Source organism: Carcharodon carcharias, chromosome 25 (genome assembly GCF_017639515.1).
Source record: "Carcharodon carcharias isolate sCarCar2 chromosome 25, sCarCar2.pri, whole genome shotgun sequence".
Classification (NCBI taxonomy): Eukaryota; Metazoa; Chordata; class Chondrichthyes; order Lamniformes; family Lamnidae; genus Carcharodon; species Carcharodon carcharias.
In genome coordinates, this window is record NC_054491.1 from 13,818,572 (window position 1) to 13,837,715 (window position 19,144).

Genomic DNA, 19,144 nt, shown 5'->3' on the forward strand with positions numbered 1-19,144 from the left:
TAGTTTTATCTTTCAATTTTCCTCTTTTAAATGAAAGCGAAGATTCAAATGCTCAATTAGAATTATTTTAAATATAATTTTGGAAAAATATGTTTATGCTGGTTAATTTTTTTACAAATTCAGTTCAAAGTTTCATGTAAAGTTTCATCATAATTTAGTCCATCAAATACCCCATAGCATTTTTCTTCCAAAGTAAACTTGGACCATGATTTCAATAATTGTAGTTTATTCATGTCACTGAATAGAAACATGCTGCCATTCTATAAATCTCCCTTATTCTATTTAATACAGTACACATGCAATTAAAAAGTTACAAAATGTGAAGTATTTTCTGGCTTTTACATGGAAAGGAAAAGGTGTGCAGTTTAAAAGATACAAATGAGCGGAAAGGATAGGAACCAATTTATATTAACAACTCTGAACCTATCATGATAGTATCAAGAAATGACATGTTTATAAAGCCTTGTTAAAAATTATTTTAAAACTTAGGCAGAGAACTGCAATAGATGACATATTCCTCAGTGACCCTATTTACAGAGGATTTACTATCAATCAACAAATTTACTGCTGTCATTTTAATATCTGGTTCTGTGGGCTAGACAATACAATGACAGAGGGCAATTTACAATCCATTAGCAACTCCATTTGTTTATGTATTTGTACTCGCCCTTGACTTAATTGTACATGACGATATAGTATGCTACTGCACTTAGTGTTAATGGAATGGTTTTTAATTGACTTTTACCCACATCACTTCTAAGAGTAAACAGGTATAGTTCATGTTAATACACTTAACCCATGTTAGTTGTGTTTTTACATCATTAAGGAGCAATTGAAGCATTTCTCCATAACTTCCAAAATATTGGTATTTCACAGAAAAGTGATTATTGATGTATATTTAGAACAGAAGGGAAGGAAATTACACAAGGTCACCCAAAGCAGACAGAATCATCTTCCAGGACAAATGGATAGAATTGCAAGGAGAGTGCAAAAAAACTTAATGCTCAATCAATTGTTCCACATGCTGCAAGAATCCTGATCAGGGTGTTTTAGGACATAGGACATAGGTTTCAGTAATGTCAAGGCCATCAGTTATTTTACCGTGATACGGCATGTCAGCACTTGAGATGGGGGTTGGGGGGGGGCGGGTGTAGTGAGCAATAGTAGCACAAATTCTCAGTAGTGGTGCAATTGAAGAACTCAAAATGAGGTAGGGCTGGTAGTGCCAATTCTCTGAGCGCTCTCCCTTCAAGAATGGCACCCCACTGGGAGCACAAAATTGGGGAATTCATTCTATAGGGACAACTGTACAGGTAGTTACCTGACCTGAGATGTTATCCCCCAAAATGACAGGCACTGGAAATGAAAACATCACTTATGAGCCAAAGACCTTCACTTTCAGGAGAATCCCTGATCTGCAGTTTGAGCAGGAAAATATAGTTTACCATTTTAATTGGAGACCCTTGGTCAAAACCAATGAACGATCTCTATTAGAAATCTCAATCTGTATTTTCTCTTAGTTGTTGGTGAAATTGCTGTCTATTTTCTGCTTTTATTTCAGATTTCCAGAATTTGTCTTTTTAGCCTTTAAACACGGAATTGTATGACAGATTGTAGGGCTGATTTTAACTTCCAGAAGTGTCAGAAAACTGGCACTAATGTACCGAGAGTCCATTATAGACCCCATTGGAAAATCAGGTGGGCTGTACACAGCAGCCCAATCCATGACTGCTTGTTTTGCTAGCATCACTGAAAGTTAACATTGGCCCTTCAGTGATTTAGCTTTTAACACATAATCTCCTATTAAGTCCAATTACATTTTATTGTCATAGCTTTGAACATGATTGGCCTGTTCCATGTAATTTTTTTTGGGTTGGTGATAAGTTATATGAAAGAAATAGCTGGGAGCATTCCCACTAATAATTAATTTCTTTTATTGCAAGTAAAAAGCGATAATGATTGCCATTACAGGCATGAAATAAAAGCATATTAGATATAATAGTCAACGTATTTGTGGATAAATTTGGAACTCTAGTCAACAAGCTGGACATCAGAAATGCCAGAAAAGCTTCTCCAGGGGCTCAGTGAGAAGTGTTGCAGTGCTCAGTTATAGAGAACATGCAGGTCCCAGCTTTAAGCCCTTATGTGTGCTTATTTAGCCAACATATGTCAAAGGAGACAGGACTCAGCAGTCCTGGGAGTAAGTTGGACAGAGCAGTCCTTAGGCTGGCAAGTGAATTCAGGTCAAGTTATGAAAGCCCCATATTTGAATTGTCTATTGTGTGAAGGAAGATCCTGGGAAGGTGGCTGAGGACACCTTGTGTAAATATGTTTCAATGTGTGTCACCTTCTTGCAGAGAAGAGGGGCAAAGGGTAAGAAATTGAAGGTATGAGTTAATCATTGTATTAACCAGATTTCATTTGTGACAAATATTATTAATTAGGCTTCTAGCTTTATAAATACAGAAGATATCAACATGTGTTAACAGTAGACATTTTTTAAGGTTTATTTGCAACTTAAACTGACAATCTACTTGCAACCTAGTCACTGTAACAATCTGCCCTGCTTTCTTGAGTAGACACAGATATATCAGCATATACCTGCTATCAACATCAATCATGTAAAGAGGGTCAGTGAGCTCCTTGCATCTTACTTCATGAACTACTCTTATCCTTCTCCTTCTCTATATTGTTATTTGCCCCAGGCTTTTTTGCCACAGGTGGCGATTCGACGTTGATTTTCACGTTGTTTATTTTGGGTTGCACCTCATCTCCTTTTCTCGGCGCCTCAATGCACAGGATTCCATCGTGGGACAATGTCGACCGAACCAGCAGAGGGTCCACGTCCAGGGGCAGGATGTAGGTGCGTGTGAACTCCCGGGAGATAAAACCGTGACTGTCCAGTTTCTGCGGATGTCTCCCAGACACCTCCAGCAGGTTGTCAACTGTCCGAATTGAGAGCTCATCTGGCAGGAACTGGCAGACATCCAGGAATACCTGAAATTTATGATGCTTTGTTTCAATTTTTGAAAAGCCTCGGTCCAGCTGTTTATTGATCCTGGGTCTGATGTAGTAACCATGGTACAACGTGGGAGCTAAAATATCTTCCGATGACAAACCTGCAAAATGTATTGGAAGTTATCAAACTGTAAACAATAGAGGATGTAACTTTATAATATATTATGATATCAGATGTTCTATTATAGGACTAGCATATCAGATGTTATGTTTTTGATAGATTCATGATTAAAATTCATATTAGTTTTACATTCCAAAATCTGATTTGCTGTTCCATAAGGAAAAGATTTCACCATTTCTTAATTACAATATTATTACCTTACCTGCCCTGTCCTTTTTCAGAACTGCACACACTCTGGTTAATAGAGTGTGCTTTCGGGGCACCAGGAGTTTACATAGAAACATAGAAACTAGGAGTAGGAGTAGGCCATTCGGCCCTTCGAGCCTGCTCCGCCATTCATTATGATCATGGCTGATCATCCAACTCAATAGCCTGCTCCCGCTTTCTCTCCCCATACCCTTTGATCCCTTTCGCCCCAAGAGCTATGTCTAACTCCTTCTTGAAAGTATACAATTGGGATTGTACACAAACAGCCCAGATGTGCCACCCCACCCCTGAGAGAACAGGCACCTCTCAATTGCACAGCTCAGATCACTTGCTAACTATAGTGTTGGGACATCGTGTGTGCCAACCAAGGCGTAGCATGCTCGAAATCTGCAAGGTTATGACGAGAAATGTAGACTGACTGGAGCCTGTGCCGGCAGCTCTGCATCATCCTCCAACATGAGTCAACGCTTTCAGAGGAGGACAGACAATTGAGTTAAATTGAGAACAAAATCACCTGTAACTAACAAGGTAACACTCAAGATTTTTTAAAAAATCCCTCCAAAGAACACTGGACATGTTTTGCAAGGCTCATTTCGTCAATGTGCTCCCAGTCGGTCTTCCTCCCTCCAGCAACCTGTCAGCGTCTGACAATGACAAACGGCGAACAGTTGTGAATGTTTCACTAAGTCTGGCTACAAATGTACTTAAATAAATAGAGGTTTGCTTTTTTTCGACAAACTGAATTTCAGGCAGGTTAGCGATGGCCATGCTCAACTTCACGGTTCAAAGTCAAAATAAACTTACCTTCCCCGAAGTTCTGGTCGTAGATAGTGGTCGGTGTGTCTTTCTCGTATTCTACACTCATAGGATAAGCGTGTGGCATTGTCTTATCTTCCATTGTGAGGGTCAGCGAGTGCGTGTGTGGGTGTGAATGTGTGTGTGTGTGTGAGCAGAGAAGCACAAAGGGGAACTCTCGACTGTCCTGCCTGCTCCTCTGATCCAGAAGATCAGACTGTGGTCACTCTGTGTCTGAAATCTTCGTGTCGTTTCTGTCAGGACATTCCTGAGGGAGGGGAGTCAAACTGGGACAGAAATAGACCAGGAGACTGAAGTGGCTGCAGCCTCCCTAAAAGAAAGGAGCTCTGCTCGGGGAACACACCACCATCACATCCTGAACCAGAAATTATACCGGTTATTTGTCCGACTGTGTTCTGCTGACATCGTCCTCTCTCACTCTTAGTGTCGTTTATCCGTTAAGAAAGAATCAGCCCCGGACTACCTATCAAATAAAACAACTGGCATTAAAGGAACTGAGGTAGAAGATATAATCTGCATATGTCACAGTGACATCAACAACACTTCAACCATACTACCGAAAAAAATAGGAATAGGAGAGTAATCATTGAACTAAATTTGGTTAATAAGGATATATAAACAAAAGGAGATCCAGTGCTCCTTGTGTGGCTTACGAAGTTACCGTGGGAAGTGCAAGGCGGTGTACCGGACCCCTCGTGGATCAACATGACTGGCAGATGGATATTTTTAAAAAAGCATTGTCCGAGGTACATTTGTTTCAAACTACGCCGTGCCAGGTTTGGTATAAAGCCTGCTTCCAAATACAATCAAATTCTGTCTCCGAGTTGACTATGAAAGGATTGCAGTGTACCCACTATCCATGCTGCTTTACGTGATATCTTTGTATAAACTTGTTTTTCATGTTGGTACAGCTCTTCTTCTGATGTCCCGCTTGCAAGCTAAATATAATGAATTATTATTTTTTAATTGGGAGTTAATAATTACCCCGTGACGGATAATTATATCTACGAGTACAGACAGTCATGCATTAGTATAATATTATACACGTGTTACTAGATGTTAGTGACTTCGGTCCTAACAAAAGGTAAACAGCATGATCATTCTGAATTTATTTCCGAAGCTAGGGGTACTGGAATAACATTACACTTGGAAGGAGGTACAAGGAATCTAGCATTTTCTGAAATAGCTAATCTGTTCTGGTTAATTTTGCTTCTGTAATATGGAAAGATGTGTTTCTATGGGAAAATTATTTCCCCTCCAGCCTTGTTCGTTTAAAATGCTTTCCAAAGACTTTGGAAGGGACAAACGATGGTGAGAATGGAATGGCCCAAGCCGTATTAAACATTCAGTCATGAAGCAATGTGAAATGATACAGTTCAATGCTTCCAGAAACTACAAGTACCCCTATAGGTGACAGCAGAAGCTTATCACCAGGAGTCTATTTATGGACTGCATCACTTCTGATTACCATCTTCACCGTTTTAACCCAACACACAGACACACAAAAGAAACTAAAGTCTTTAATCATTAATAAAAACTGAAACATCATAATATTCTTCTCAATACAATAGCTTCCTTTTGAAATACCATGAGGTCATCTTCTGAGGCATTCTGAAGCTTTGCCAGTAGAGGAAGAGACTGATCAGCAGAGCATTGTCCAGCTGTGCAGAGACTGGTCCACTGTTGCTGTCAATTCTAATCCTTCCCAAACACTAAATCCCTTGACAATGAAATCACATGACAGAGTCAATCAGCCTTGCATCAGTTTTCCAGAAAGTGCAATGGATTGGGTGTCATTGTATATATAAAGGACTCAGATACCAACCAGCCTTCAAGCAGCTCTCGGAGTGAAGACAGCACAGCTACACTGAAATACATCCTCCTGCCTTAACCGGAAAGAGAAGATGGACATTGCAGTTCAGACTCCATGGCTACGGCGTTCCCTCATGCCAAACTCTCTCTTCCCCTCCCGCATCTATGACCAGCATTTTGGGGAGCATCTTGATCCTGACTTCTTCCCCAACTTCTCATCTATGGTTAGCCCCTTCTACTGGCGAATGCCATCTCCCTTGTTCAGGATGCCAAGTTGGGTACAATCTGGACTTTCAGAGGTATGTTCTGTGTATGTCTAAAATTGCTGTGTCTTTTTCCTGTCACTTGACAGAAATATTTGTTTAACATGCAGCTTAACTATTCAAAAAAAAACTGTGAATGTATTGTCTGTTTTGTAACAATAGTGAATGTGCCCAATTTTTCTGTGTGCATATATATGTCACAGAGAGGAAGATAATAAACATATGTATGTCGATATATTACATATATAATATATATGTAATAAAGAGGAAGATGTGGGGACATTGTCTCAAGGTAAAGGTGCAGCCATTTTGAACTGAGATAGGGAGAAATTTATTCACTCAGAGGGTTGTGAATCTTTGGAATTTGGGGGAGGTGATGGTGATGGAAAATGACGAGTAATCCAGAGACCGGGGTTCAAATCCAGCCATGGCAGATGGTGGAATTTGAATTCAATAAAAATATGGAATTAACAAAAATAAATTAAAATGAAATCATTGCCCGTAAAAACCCATCTGATTCACTAATGTCCATTGCGGAAGGAAATCTGCTGTCTTTACCTGGTCTGGCCTACATGTGACTCCAGAGCCACAGCAATGTGGTTGACTCTTAAATGCCCTCTGAACAAGGGCAATTAGGGATGGGCAGTAAATGTTGGCCCAGTCAATACATCCCATGAATGAATCAAAAAAAATTTTAGAGGGTTGGATGCTCAGTCATTGAGCAAATTCAAGGCTGAGGTCAATAGAGTTTTGAATTCCAAGGGAATCAAGTGAAATGGGAATCAGAATGGGGTGGGGTATTGGAGGGAAGTGGAGTTGAGGGTGAGGCTCACTATGATCTTATTAAGTAGTGGAGGGGGCTGAAGGGGCTGACTGCCTACCTCTGCTCCTTCTTAAGTTCTTATAATGAATATCTCTTTCTCTCTAGCTAATCAACGTAGTTCATTAGTACAGTTAATTGTAAATGACAATTCATTCACAAATTGTTAGTGCAGTTGCTTCAGTGATGGGTAAATTCTAAATTGGAACATTAAGGTCTGTTAGTAACTGCAACTTGAAATAAAGGAATATTAATGGGAACATTGATTTCCCATGTAGCCTCAAGGCATCCCATGAGGACCAAAGGCTTGGATGTCTGGCTTTATTTTATCTGAACACATTAATGCCTTAGAGACCCAAAATTAATAAAAAGAAGATCTCTGATTGCTGGGAACCCGAAATAAAACAGGAGAGGCTAGAAATGCACAACAAGAATCGTCAGCACCTGAAAAGAGGAAAGTTAGGTTTTATGTTTCAGTGGAAAAACTTAGTCAGAACGGCTCTGACAAGGGATCGATCCCAAATCAAAACATTGAACTGTTTTTTCCCTTTTTAGTCATTGACAGACATGTATTGTATTTTTCATCATTTTCTGTTCATATTGCAGAGCCAATATTGTTCAATACAACACTATATGGCTGTATCACTTTGAACAGCCCATGGCAACTTGAAAATGGATTGACTGCACAGTTCCCTTAATGGTTCAGCAAGTTTATCTTTTGTGTCACTACAGATTGGGTAGATACATATAATTCTATTGGTATTTCTCATTAATGAATGCAATAAGCACAATGATTACATAACTTAATCGTTGAATCTTACAGCAAAGAAGGAGGCCACTCAGCTTATCATACCTTTGAAAGAGTTATCCAATTTATTTCCATAGTAATTCAATTGTTTTTTTTGCTTTTCAAACATTTATCCAATGCTTTCTTGAAGGTTACTACTGTCCGCTTCCACCACCCTTTTAGGTAGTATTTTCCAGATCATATCTTGCTGACTAAATATGATTTTCATCTGCTTTTTTTGCCAGTTATCTTAAATCCTTGTCATCTTAATGGTTTAAAACTCCAGTTAAATGTTCATTGAAAGTATTTAGTGAAGTAGGTATGTAGCAACTTTGGCCTTAGTATTAGGGACTAATGGCATAATTGTTTGTAATGCCAACTGTGCACATACTGTACTAAGGTTTGAAGCCTGCTTCAGCTAATGGGATAAGAATCAATCTCTTGTTGTGGCCTGGTCTTGTGTTAGGTCAGTGAATCTCAATGATACCAAGACAACTATGAGAATCAGCCTGCTCCTTCCATCCTCCAAAAAGAGGATACAAATAATGTCAGAAAACGTTAGCCCAGATTAATTTTAATTTTTAAAGAACAAATTGATAATTGGGGTTGACAAAGCAGTCAATGTTTCGTGGTGTTTACTGGACATATACCAAAGGTTGAACTATGGAGATTCTCCCTGATAACCTTGCACACCCTGGGCCTGTGCACAATGGGCTTTGCCAGAGCCAGAAGCAGAAATTCTCTGTTGCTGTAAGTGTGACTATTACATGTAGGGCATTGGTTCAAATCATTTTGTTTCATTTCTTATCTAAATGAAACCATTTTATGGTGACATTAATTTCAGATAAGCATGAGTCAGCAAGCCAAGAATGATTAAATTTGGAAATCGCTGCATGAGTATAAAATCTCACTCAAATAAACCATAGGTCTAGTGGTCTTATGGTCTTATAAAGATGGCTATGTTTGAGCAGTACTGAAATTCTGAATTCATGTTAAGTTGCATTGTTGGAGCAGAGAAAATCAAGCTTTAAAGTGTGTCTGCTTGACATAAGTTGCAACTGATTGGAAAATGAATCGTTCCACAGCATTACCATTATTTAAGTTGAAAATTAATTTTAAGGAAGTTTTGAAATATGTTTTAAAGCATGACCCTTAGATTATCTGAGCACATCCTGTGCAATTCTAGGAATAAGTATTCACCTCAGAACGAGTTAACATTCCCCAACAATGTCTGTCTTTGTGCAATGTAATCTCTCTTTTCAGATGACTTTGTTTGTCCCTTGCTCTGTGGGTTGAGTTTACATGCCAGAATGTTGTTTACGAAAAGAATGTTCCAGTAGGATCCACTGGAAGCTGCCCAACAAAATACCATGGAACAGACTACGGCTAATAGAAATCATAACATTATGCCCTCAACCATCCAGATATCTAAACTTATCTAATTTGATGCACTTGCAGAATTCAATAAACTTGAAATTCTCTGTGCCATTCTCAGCCAGCTTCTTCCTCCCCGACTCAGAGGAAAGACTTACTCTCTCCAGTAAGAGTAAGCACCTCTCCTTCATGACGCACCATAGCTCAGATATATTTGACATCTCTGGAATCATTGCTGTGAATCTATGTCACAAGAAAAGCTCAGGATATTTTAAAAATTGGGTCATTAAAACTCAGCCCTTCAGTGCATAATGCTAGAGAGTTTCCTCTCATTACCTTGTGCTTGAGCTAGTAAGTGGCAAGTTAAATTGGTGCCACATAAGTGCTTGGCAATGACCATCTCTAGCAAAATAGAGTCTATCCACCTCCACTTGTCATTCAATGACATTACTATCGCTGAATCTTCCACCACCAACAATGCCATTGATTAGAAACTCACCTGGACTAGCCATATAACCACCAGCCGTGGTTACTTAAGCAGGCCAGCGACTCACCTCCCAACTCCCCAAAGCTTCACCACCACGTACAAGGCACAAGTCAAGTGTCAGCTGGAATATTCACTTCATGTCTGGATCAACCAGGAAAAAGCAGTTTGCTTGATTGGCACCCCATCCACCACCTTAAACCTTAACTCCCCCCAACACTGGCGGCCTGCACCTGCAGTTTTTACAACCTATCGGATGAACTCTAGCAACTCAACAACCCTGCTTAGACAGCTCCTCTTCTGTCAGAAAAACTATGACTAGTGAAAAAATGTGTAATTTTGTTATCATGGCACATAATTGTATTTTGAATAACCCCAATGTTTTTGTCTCCATTAACCTGGTTGATGATTATTCCAAATGTTCATCACACTTTAATAAAAATCTTTATCCTACTATTTAATTCAAATTTACCTTTCAACCATCTGCACTTATACCCTACCTTTATACTGAGTTTTCCTGTATCATGGTTCAGTTTCTTGGTTATCCCGTTTATTTTTTTTCATTCTTGGGTTATGGGTGCCATTGATTTCCCATCCCTAGTTTGCCTTGAGAAAACAGTGAGCCTTCTTTTTGAACTGCTGCAGTCTGTATGGTGAAGTCATTCCCACTGTGCTGTTAGGTTAGGAATTACAGGATTTCAAGCTGGTGATGTTAACAGAATGTCTAAATCAGGCTGGTGTGCGACTTGGAGGGGAACTTGGAGGGGATAGTTATCCCATGTGCCTGCTTCCCTTGTCCTTGTAACTGTTGGAAATCTTAGCTTTGGGAGATGCTGCTGAAAAAGCCTTGGCAAATTGCTGCAGTGCATCCTTTAGATAGCGCATGCTGATGGTGGAAGGCTTGGACATTTACTTTAATCTATGGAGTATATTCTACAAGTTTACACTCCCTGTGCAGTGCTTTACACATTAGGACTGCATATCAGCAATTCTGGCATAGAGATCAGCAACACTAGATGATTTTCTTCCAAGCCTGAAGGCCTGTTATGCACTTGTGTTGCAAAAAATTCTACATTGGGAATGCTAACTTGAAACTAGAATCTCGAGGTTCAACAGTTTCATATCATTAGACAGCCTCGTTTTGCCTGGTGGGGAAGAATTTTTAAGTTTTCGTAGTGGAAAATAAAAACGCTCTACCTCTCACCAGAAAGTAAATTTAAGAAAAATGTCATGACTAATTATTTGTCTTTGAAAAGATCAGTGCAACATTTGTGCTTGCAATTTTATGTTGCTGTGGGTTTTATTAGACATGGAACATTCACAAAAGATTGTTAAAGTGTTTTGATAGTCTTAGTCCAAGTTTACTGGGAAATAGCAGTATTTATGTTGTTAATTACAGGTTGTATTATGTGACAAGTTACAAAGGACAATATAATCTTCTCTTCCAGCCACAGTGGTTGAGACTTAAAGCTAATGAATAATTGACCAGATTATCACACTGACCTAGCACATTTTGGCCCACGACTGATCATGAACTGTACGATATTCTGAACGAGATAACAATGCCATTAGTGTTGAGCTATAGAAATTCATGATCCCAGTTCTGGTTAGTCATTTTATCACCACCTGAATACTGATGACAAGAAAACAGCTTTGGAATTTGTCATTCATTCTTTCCTAAGTATACTCTCTCTATCTCTTGCAGTTGAGACTGGACAAGGATAAATTTACAATTCACCTTGATGTTAAACATTTCACTCCTGAAGAACTCCGAGTCAAAATTCTGGGTGACTTTGTTGAAATCCAAGCTCAGCATGAAGAACGCCAGGTACATCTTGTAATGTTTTCCTATGTCTCCTCCACCTTAGACTTGCCCTGTGTTTGCAGTCACTTTTGTCAGGTGAGAGAGTTTAATGGACTATTGGTGGTCTGGTGTAAATTATAGGAGTCACACTTTGGGTGAGAGACAGTTAAATGATATGCCTGTTCTTTCACAAGGTGCTAATTTGGCTAAAAGCTGAAACAGCATTGGCTGATGGTTAAAGATCTCATTCCTTATTGAGATTTGAAACTAAGCTATAACCTGACTTCAAAATCATCTGAAGGGACACAAATCAAATTAGGCTCATAGAATTTTGTACAAAAGCAAAGGATTTGCAATTCCTTGGAATACGATTTTTTATTGATGGAATGATTCCAACCAACTTGCTGCTCAAAGCTGTATTGGTGCTGGATTGGTAATCAATGGAGCAATGCCAGGTGCTTTAACAACGCTTTTAAGTGTTCTTATTCATTTATAAAGCATTTCTTAATTTGTCCAACCATCATGAAAAACTTTGAATTATGTTAGCTTGGTGTTGAACAAACCACTTTTTCTTTTAGGTGAATATGATGCCTGCTAAAAAATCTTTGTAATAAAGTTAGTTGGCTCCCTGTAACAAGTCAGCAGATACCCAATGGAGGCCAGTCTAAATTGAGGACTGGAAAGTTTTCCCTCTACTGAAACGTAGCAATACGGCACTCCTTTATGCTGAACTAAGCCATCACATGCCCTTGCTGTGCAAAATTAAATATAGAATCATTCCTGGAACTCAGCAACAAGGCTGTAATATGGTCAAGGACTATAGATAACATCAAAAAGCGTGACAGTAAATAATGAACTTTTTGTTAATATCTGCCATTTCATGATTGAATTTCACCCAGGCGATCATTATGCAAGCTTGGGCCTTTGTAGTGATTATTGGCAAGTTATTTGGCTGCTATGGGCATCACAGCTGCATCTAATCCTGTCTTCACTACTGGCCACTGTTGTACACTTCCAACGGGGATTATTGGCTAGAGATCAGGAGCAGGAACCCTGCCAATTTTTCCATCCCGAACAAAAGGGTGCTGAGGGAAATTGTGGCTATCACTGAGATCAACTAACTCAGTGCAAATGGAGCATTAAAGCAGTGATCTTTTTGGCCTGTGGGAACTTGCATTTATTTAGCACCTTTCATGTCTTCAGGACTTCCCTTGGCACTTTACAGCCAATTAATTACTTTTGAAGTGTAGTTATCATTCTTGTGTAGGTAAGAGTTGCTGATCCAGTGCTGTATATACTGATTTTTTAAAATAAATAATTGTCTTTTTTTGGAAGGTCTGCTTGGTGCACTTAAACGTCTCAACACTCAAGCAGATTCCATTCAAACCAAAGCTTTAGAGTTGAATATGACATTTGGCCTAGACATTTATGCAGTATGGGAGAGGTATTCTATGATGTTGCAAGACTTATTTTCTCTTTCTGCCCACAGTCATTTACCAGTTCATATGCTCTGACAATGTATTTATACAGATTTGGGTACTTGGAAATGTTGCAAAAAATATTTATCCCTTGAAAAGGTGTCACTCTTTTTCTGAATTTTTCTCAGTTTTGAATTGCATGCCCAAAATTCCAGTACAAACGCCACCCAGGATACTTAGTATTTAAGATGGCTGCAAAAATAGTCCATGATAAATTCATGTAATAATAATGATTACTTCTAGACAATTACAAACATTCTGTGCTAAATTCCTATACTTCCACTAAGGAGTTTCACTTAAAGAGAGCACAGGGTGACTTTAATTTGTCTGTTTTGTGGCCCTCACTTTACACATTGGAGCATCAAGAAACTTTCAGAACTACACCAATGATAAATGTGAAATCCAATTTGAGAGACTTGGATCATCCAGAATTTTTCCTTACAGTTTATTTGACTTTTTAAAAAATGGTCAAGAGGAAATAGAATTTTTTTTTTCAGAAAATCCTTAGAGGAGTTGATTGCCCATCACTTTTAGTATTCACTTGACCAAATCTTTTATTCTACAGGATGAACATGGTTACGTTTCTAGAGAATTTCACCGGAAGTACAAGGTCCCAGCAGGAGTTGATCCAACTCTGATCACCTGCTCCCTATCAGCAGATGGAGTGCTTACAATCTCTGGCCCCAGGAAGGTGGCTGATGTTCCTGAGCGATCTGTGCCCATCTCCCGAGAGGAAAAGCCTGTAGTCGCTGGACCTCAACAGAAGTAGATCTTTTCTGTTCAGTTCAGTGCAAAATGACTTCAAGCCATTCAAGTATTGCCTTTCGCTTTAAGTGTAACATTTTTGTATTGCTATATAATCACACATTCCTTAAAATCTGTTAGCCTGCAATAAACATTTATCTTTACTGCCTTAGTGAAACTTCAGTTTAAATAAAGTCAACTATATGAATAACTCATTGGCTAGTTCCTGTTTTACTGCTTTGGTCTGTGTCTTTACTGGTTTATAAAGTAGTAAATAATACAATGCCCAAAATTAAATGTTATAAATTTACTGCAATACTATACATTGTTCATCAAAAAGAGCAAAGGCTTTTTATTTGAGACCATCTCACATCATCGCTGTAATCTTCGTCAGTTTTCTGTCAATGGTTATAATACATATCCTAACAATTGAATTACATGGGTGCATTTAGTCAGTACAAGATGTAGCTATTAAAAGGAATACTTGAGCTAGACTAATGAAGAAAGCTTCAGGTAATAAAAGCAAAATACCGCCGATGCCAGAAATCTGAAAGCATCAGACTCTTGTATAACATCTTTTGTTGTGCTTAGTGACTTTCTTTTCTAAGTTATTTTTGGAGCTGGCCATTTTGTAAATCATAGCTAGATATGTGAATGTTCTATTCCATAACATCAAATTTCATAGAGAATTCAGAAGCCAAGAAGTCTCAGAAGTTGTCTATAAAGTGAAATAGTGTTCTGACTGTGTGATAGTGAGATAGGAGGCATGTACTTAAATCTAATTGTAATGATTATTTGATGTATCAAACAAGGCTTTTGAATGTTGGTGAAGAGACCATTGGATATGTAGACCAATAGTCGTGTACAGTCAGAGATGGAAAATGAGAATTAATTGCTAAATTTAAAGGGGAAAAAACTAATGGTGTTTAAAAAAAGCTAGTCTGTGTGTTCAGAAATAAGAACATGCAAGAGCTTCAGCCTTGTTCACCCATCTTATTCCTTTTCAGATGATAACCACATACAGCATTTTCTGTTCTTATTTCAGATTTCTAGCATTCAGTTTTAACTACTGTTAAGATAAATCACTATATCTTACAACTGATGTCAGCTCAAATTTTACTGTCTTAGCTGTGTAGTTCCATACATGTCCTGTCCTGGAGATAGTCCTGGATTCTCTCCCCTGTCCCTGCCAGTAGGCCAGTCACAGGATGGTTGTGAACCTGCTCATTGCCTTAGACACATAGGAAATAGAAGCAAGGATAGACGACTCGACCCCTCGAGCCTGCCCTCCCAGCTGAAGGAGAACATATGATGAAAAAACAATATTTAAAGATTCAGATGCAATGTTATAAAGCATTTCAGAACAATGTTGTTCAATAGCTTGTCACACCTCTCATCACAGCCACAGCAAAAATATTCAAGTCAATCTTAATGGTTTATTGGGCTAACATTGACAAAATAACGTGCCAGAAAAATTTCACTCACAACCTCCAGTTACAGTTTACAGTCACTTTAAAAATATATACATCGTTTTCACCAATAAATTACAACTTGAAGTTTGAAAAAGGGAGATCTAGTACAACACAAGTATATTTATCTGGTGTGCTGCATAGTATCCTCAACAAAACTCAGGAAAATTGACAGCTTTTGATTATTTCAACATAAGAACTTTGGTTAAAAAAGTAATCATTCAATAATCCAAGTGACCAAATGTCCAAGTCGGTAACAATGGTAAAGCTATGTTTTATGCAGTTTTTACAAATGAGTATGAATCTGTTTACCACATTCCTGCAGGATCACAAGTGGTAGAAATGCAAGCATCTTTGAAGCATGGAATTTATGAAGTAGCCTGTTCCTATTGCAGATTATTTAACATACTGTTTCAGCTCATGGCTTCAATAGTCTGACACCTCTTAGTGGATCATATTGCACATTTCATCACTCCACACTTCTATATACAGTCATTACTTGTATCTGACAGCTGGCCATGGCCTGAGTCACAGATTGTTTACACATTAAATAAATCTCATAACTCAGGCTATCAGGTATATCAGTCCCTATTTATTAACGAGCCATTTCAGTCCACTCTTTAAAAAAAAAACATTTCTTTTTCTTCTTTTGCAATTTTCATAATTTTGGGTCCTCAGTGTGAGTAGTTTTCACTGCAGACAGCTCCACCCTTCAGGGACTGGAGGGTGCACAACAAGAGGCCAAGCCTGGTCCTGAAGGAGATATTGTAGATTTGCAATGTTCACAAAACCTAGCTGTGCACAGTCCTAAAGGAAATTTTGTAGGAAGGTGATATCCACAAAATCCTGGAACTTCCAACTCCTTGCTTTTCATTGCATCTGAATCTGTCAGTGAGCTAGGATTTGGAGGGATGTAGGAGCCACATAACTGATACTTCTCTGCAGTCTCGTTGGTACCTGATGGAGCAGGGGGTCCACAATATTCTAACTGCTTGTTCTCCACTGTGTTCGAGTCAATGCTGGAGGGAGGAATCATCAGGTTTGCAGGATCCACATAGTCCAGCATGTAACAGCTCTTTGGGAATGTTTTGGTATGAGGAGGGTCCAATTCTGGTTGATGCGTAGGATAAACACGGGGCTTTGTTTCAAATGCTGGAAGAAATAATCATTTTGTACATGGTGATGTTCAAAGTTTCTTTTTTGTTAACCTATTTTTATTATATATTTCTCAGTAAAGAAAGGTACAGCATAGCAATGTGTAATCACATACATGCAGATAAATGTATTGCTTACAATACCTCACATATACCTTTTAAGCCATATAATCTGGGCCTCTCCAAAGATTTAAACTCAGTGCCTCACACAGCTGAACAAATGGAAATGGGGAGGGGGAATTGGATTGGAGAGGCCCATATGAAGAGCTACTCCATTGAGGTTCACCCTCTGCTCTCTAAGAACAACATAGCCGCATGATGTTATAGTTGGCATCATTTCCAGGCAATATAGTATTTGAACATATTACTGAAGCATCTTATACTTTGGCAATTGTTTTAATTTGTTAAAGAGAAGGTTTAGTGATGAATGTTCAATACATGAGGCATTCTAGGTACTCCCATCGTTTCTAAATACCACTAACTTCTCTTAGCCCACAGTGTCAATTTCACGTCCTCGTTTTCGAATCTCTCCCTGGCCCTTCCCCAATTTACTTTAATTATGCTTTATATTCATGCACACAGCCTCAGCTCTTCGAACACCAGAATTCTCCTTTCTATTTGCATTCTCCCTTTCATCATCAGTTGGGACTCACTCAATCAATGCCCTCCTGCCCCAAGGAATCCCATGGTTTCATATAGGCTGACACTCATTTATTAGATAAAATTTAATTGTGAGAGTTTGTAGAGAGCTGATAAGCATTGCAAATTCAAAATACAATGATCTTGTAATTAGCATCAGTAAACCTGATCTCTTCAATTGTGATAAGAGGCACCTGCTTGGTTGACTATTATTTGGTTACATTTTGAAGTGTACGATCAATTGTCTATTATCACTTACGCTCTTGCCGTTTCTCTTCCTTGTTATAGGAATCCCCATATATCGTATGATAGGCATATTCGTACTACAAATAAAACAAGCTCAATATATAAATAATTTCTGTGTTTATCTAATACTTCATACTCTTGAGAATTCCAGCACTTTCGTGCAATTTAATTATCTAATTAATTAAATTAGGCACTGTGAAATAGTACAAAAAAGTGAAAGTTAGTGACAAAATATTAACAGGCTTTTTTTATTAATTCATGGGATGTGGGCATCGCTGGCTAGGCCACTATTTATTGCTCATTCCTAATTTCCCTTGAGAAGGTGGTAGTGAGCTGCCTTCTTGAACTGTTGCAGTCCAAGTGGTGTAGGTACACCCACAGTGCTGTTAGGAAGAGTTGCAAGATTTTGTCCCAGCAACAGTAAAGGAATGACAATATTGTTCCAAATCAAGATAGGATGTGAACCAGAGGGGGTCCTGCTGGTGGTGGTGGTTCCACTTAGCTGCCACCTATATCCTTCTAGGTAGTAGAGGCCATGGGTTTGGAAGGTGTTGTCGAAGGAGCTTTGATGAGTTGCTGCAGTACATCATGTAGATGGAACCCACTGCTGCCCCTGTGCATCAATGGTGGAGGGAGTGAATGTTAAAGGTGGTGGATCAAGTGGGTTTCTTTGTCCTGGGTGGTGTAAAGCTTCTTGAGTGTTGCTGGAGCTGCACTGATCCAGGCAAGTGGAAAGTATTCCATCACAGTCCGAACATGTGCCTTGTGGATAGGCTTTGGGGAGTCAGGAGGTGAGTTACTCTCCGCAGAATTCCCAGCCTCTGACCTGCTCTTGTAGCCACAATATTTACATCACCGAATCACAGAATCACACAGTGCAGAAGAGGCCCTTCGGCCCATCGAGTCTGCACCGACATGTGAGAAACACCTGACCTACCTACCTTATCCCATTTATCAGCACTTGGCCCGTAGACTTGAATGTTATGATGTGCCAAGTGCTCATCCAGGTACTTTTTAAAGAATGTGAGGCAACCCGCCTCTATCACCCTCCCAGGCAGCACATTCCAGACCGTCACCACCCTCTGGGTAAAAAAGTTTTTCCTCACATCCCCCCTAAACCTCCTGCCCCTCACCTTGAACTTGTGTCTCCTCATGACTGACCTTTCAGCTAAGGTTCAGGGGCTGGTTCAGTTCAGTTTCTGGTCAATAGTAACCCCCAGGATGTTAATACTGGGGGGGTTCAGTGAAGGTAATGCCATTGAATGTCAAGAGGTGGTTAGATTCTCTCTTGTTGGAGATGGTCATTGCCTAGCACTTGTGTGGCACAAATGTTACTGAAATGAGCTAAGCAACTTTTATTTGGGAGGAATATTTTGAACTGGATTGGATCTGATTTCCAAATAGTGAATTGAATTTAAATCTCCCAAACTAATTACTTGCCTTTCAATGTCTGTAACAGTAATTTTCCCCTTTGCCTCTTGATAGGGGTCTTCAGGGAGAGACTAGCTTATAGAGATATGAGAAGAAAAAGCCAGCTAGCTATTATTGTGGAATTACTGGAACTCACATAGGAGAGAGAGGTTTTAGGTTTTTTTCCTTTCAGGCTAGGAGCTATTCAGTTGATCTGCCCTCACAAAAAACCTGGTCATCTGGTCAGGAGCCAATTAAGACATTCTGTCAGGCAGCGCCCTTTTCCAGGACTCCTTTCCGGCACCATCCTGTCTTTCATGGCACACTCTGTTCTAGGACTGCAACATTGTATATATCTCTCATCTTGTTCCAGTGGACATGTCTTTCAATCTAGCCATTGTAATTTTAATCCCCAGTCCAACAGAAAATAAAAAGATGTGTTCTTTACAACACACCAACAGAAATAAAAAATGTTTCTTACATTATGAATTTGTTAAA

At 39.1% G+C, this 19,144-nt stretch overlaps 2 protein-coding genes across 4 annotated transcripts; one reads left to right on the forward strand and one right to left on the reverse strand.

Moving 5' to 3' along the window:
* Nucleotides 1-209: 209 nt before the first annotated feature.
* hspb2 (heat shock protein, alpha-crystallin-related, b2) lies at nt 210-5,020 on the reverse strand. 3 transcript variants are annotated; one of them, XM_041174366.1, is made up of 3 exons: nt 4,824-5,020; nt 4,151-4,625; nt 210-3,119 (listed from the first exon to the last, which is right to left on the reverse strand). In XM_041174366.1, exons 2-3 carry the CDS (start codon nt 4,242-4,244, stop codon nt 2,656-2,658), a joined length of 558 nt encoding a protein of 185 aa, XP_041030300.1. In that variant the 5' UTR covers nt 4,245-4,625; nt 4,824-5,020; the 3' UTR covers nt 210-2,655. The 3 variants fall into 3 exon arrangements, with proteins under 3 accessions (XP_041030300.1, XP_041030299.1, XP_041030301.1); XM_041174365.1 differs by having other exon boundaries at nt 4,816-5,020; XM_041174367.1 differs by lacking the exons at nt 4,151-4,625; nt 4,824-5,020 and adding an exon at nt 3,342-3,487.
* A 112-nt stretch (nt 5,021-5,132) lies between these two features.
* On the forward strand, nt 5,133-13,939 carry cryabb (crystallin, alpha B, b). Its single transcript, XM_041174368.1, has 3 exons — nt 5,133-6,273; nt 11,408-11,530; nt 13,550-13,939. Exons 1-3 carry the CDS (start codon nt 6,067-6,069, stop codon nt 13,751-13,753), a joined length of 534 nt encoding a protein of 177 aa, XP_041030302.1. The 5' UTR covers nt 5,133-6,066; the 3' UTR covers nt 13,754-13,939.
* Nucleotides 13,940-19,144: the final 5,205 nt, after the last annotated feature.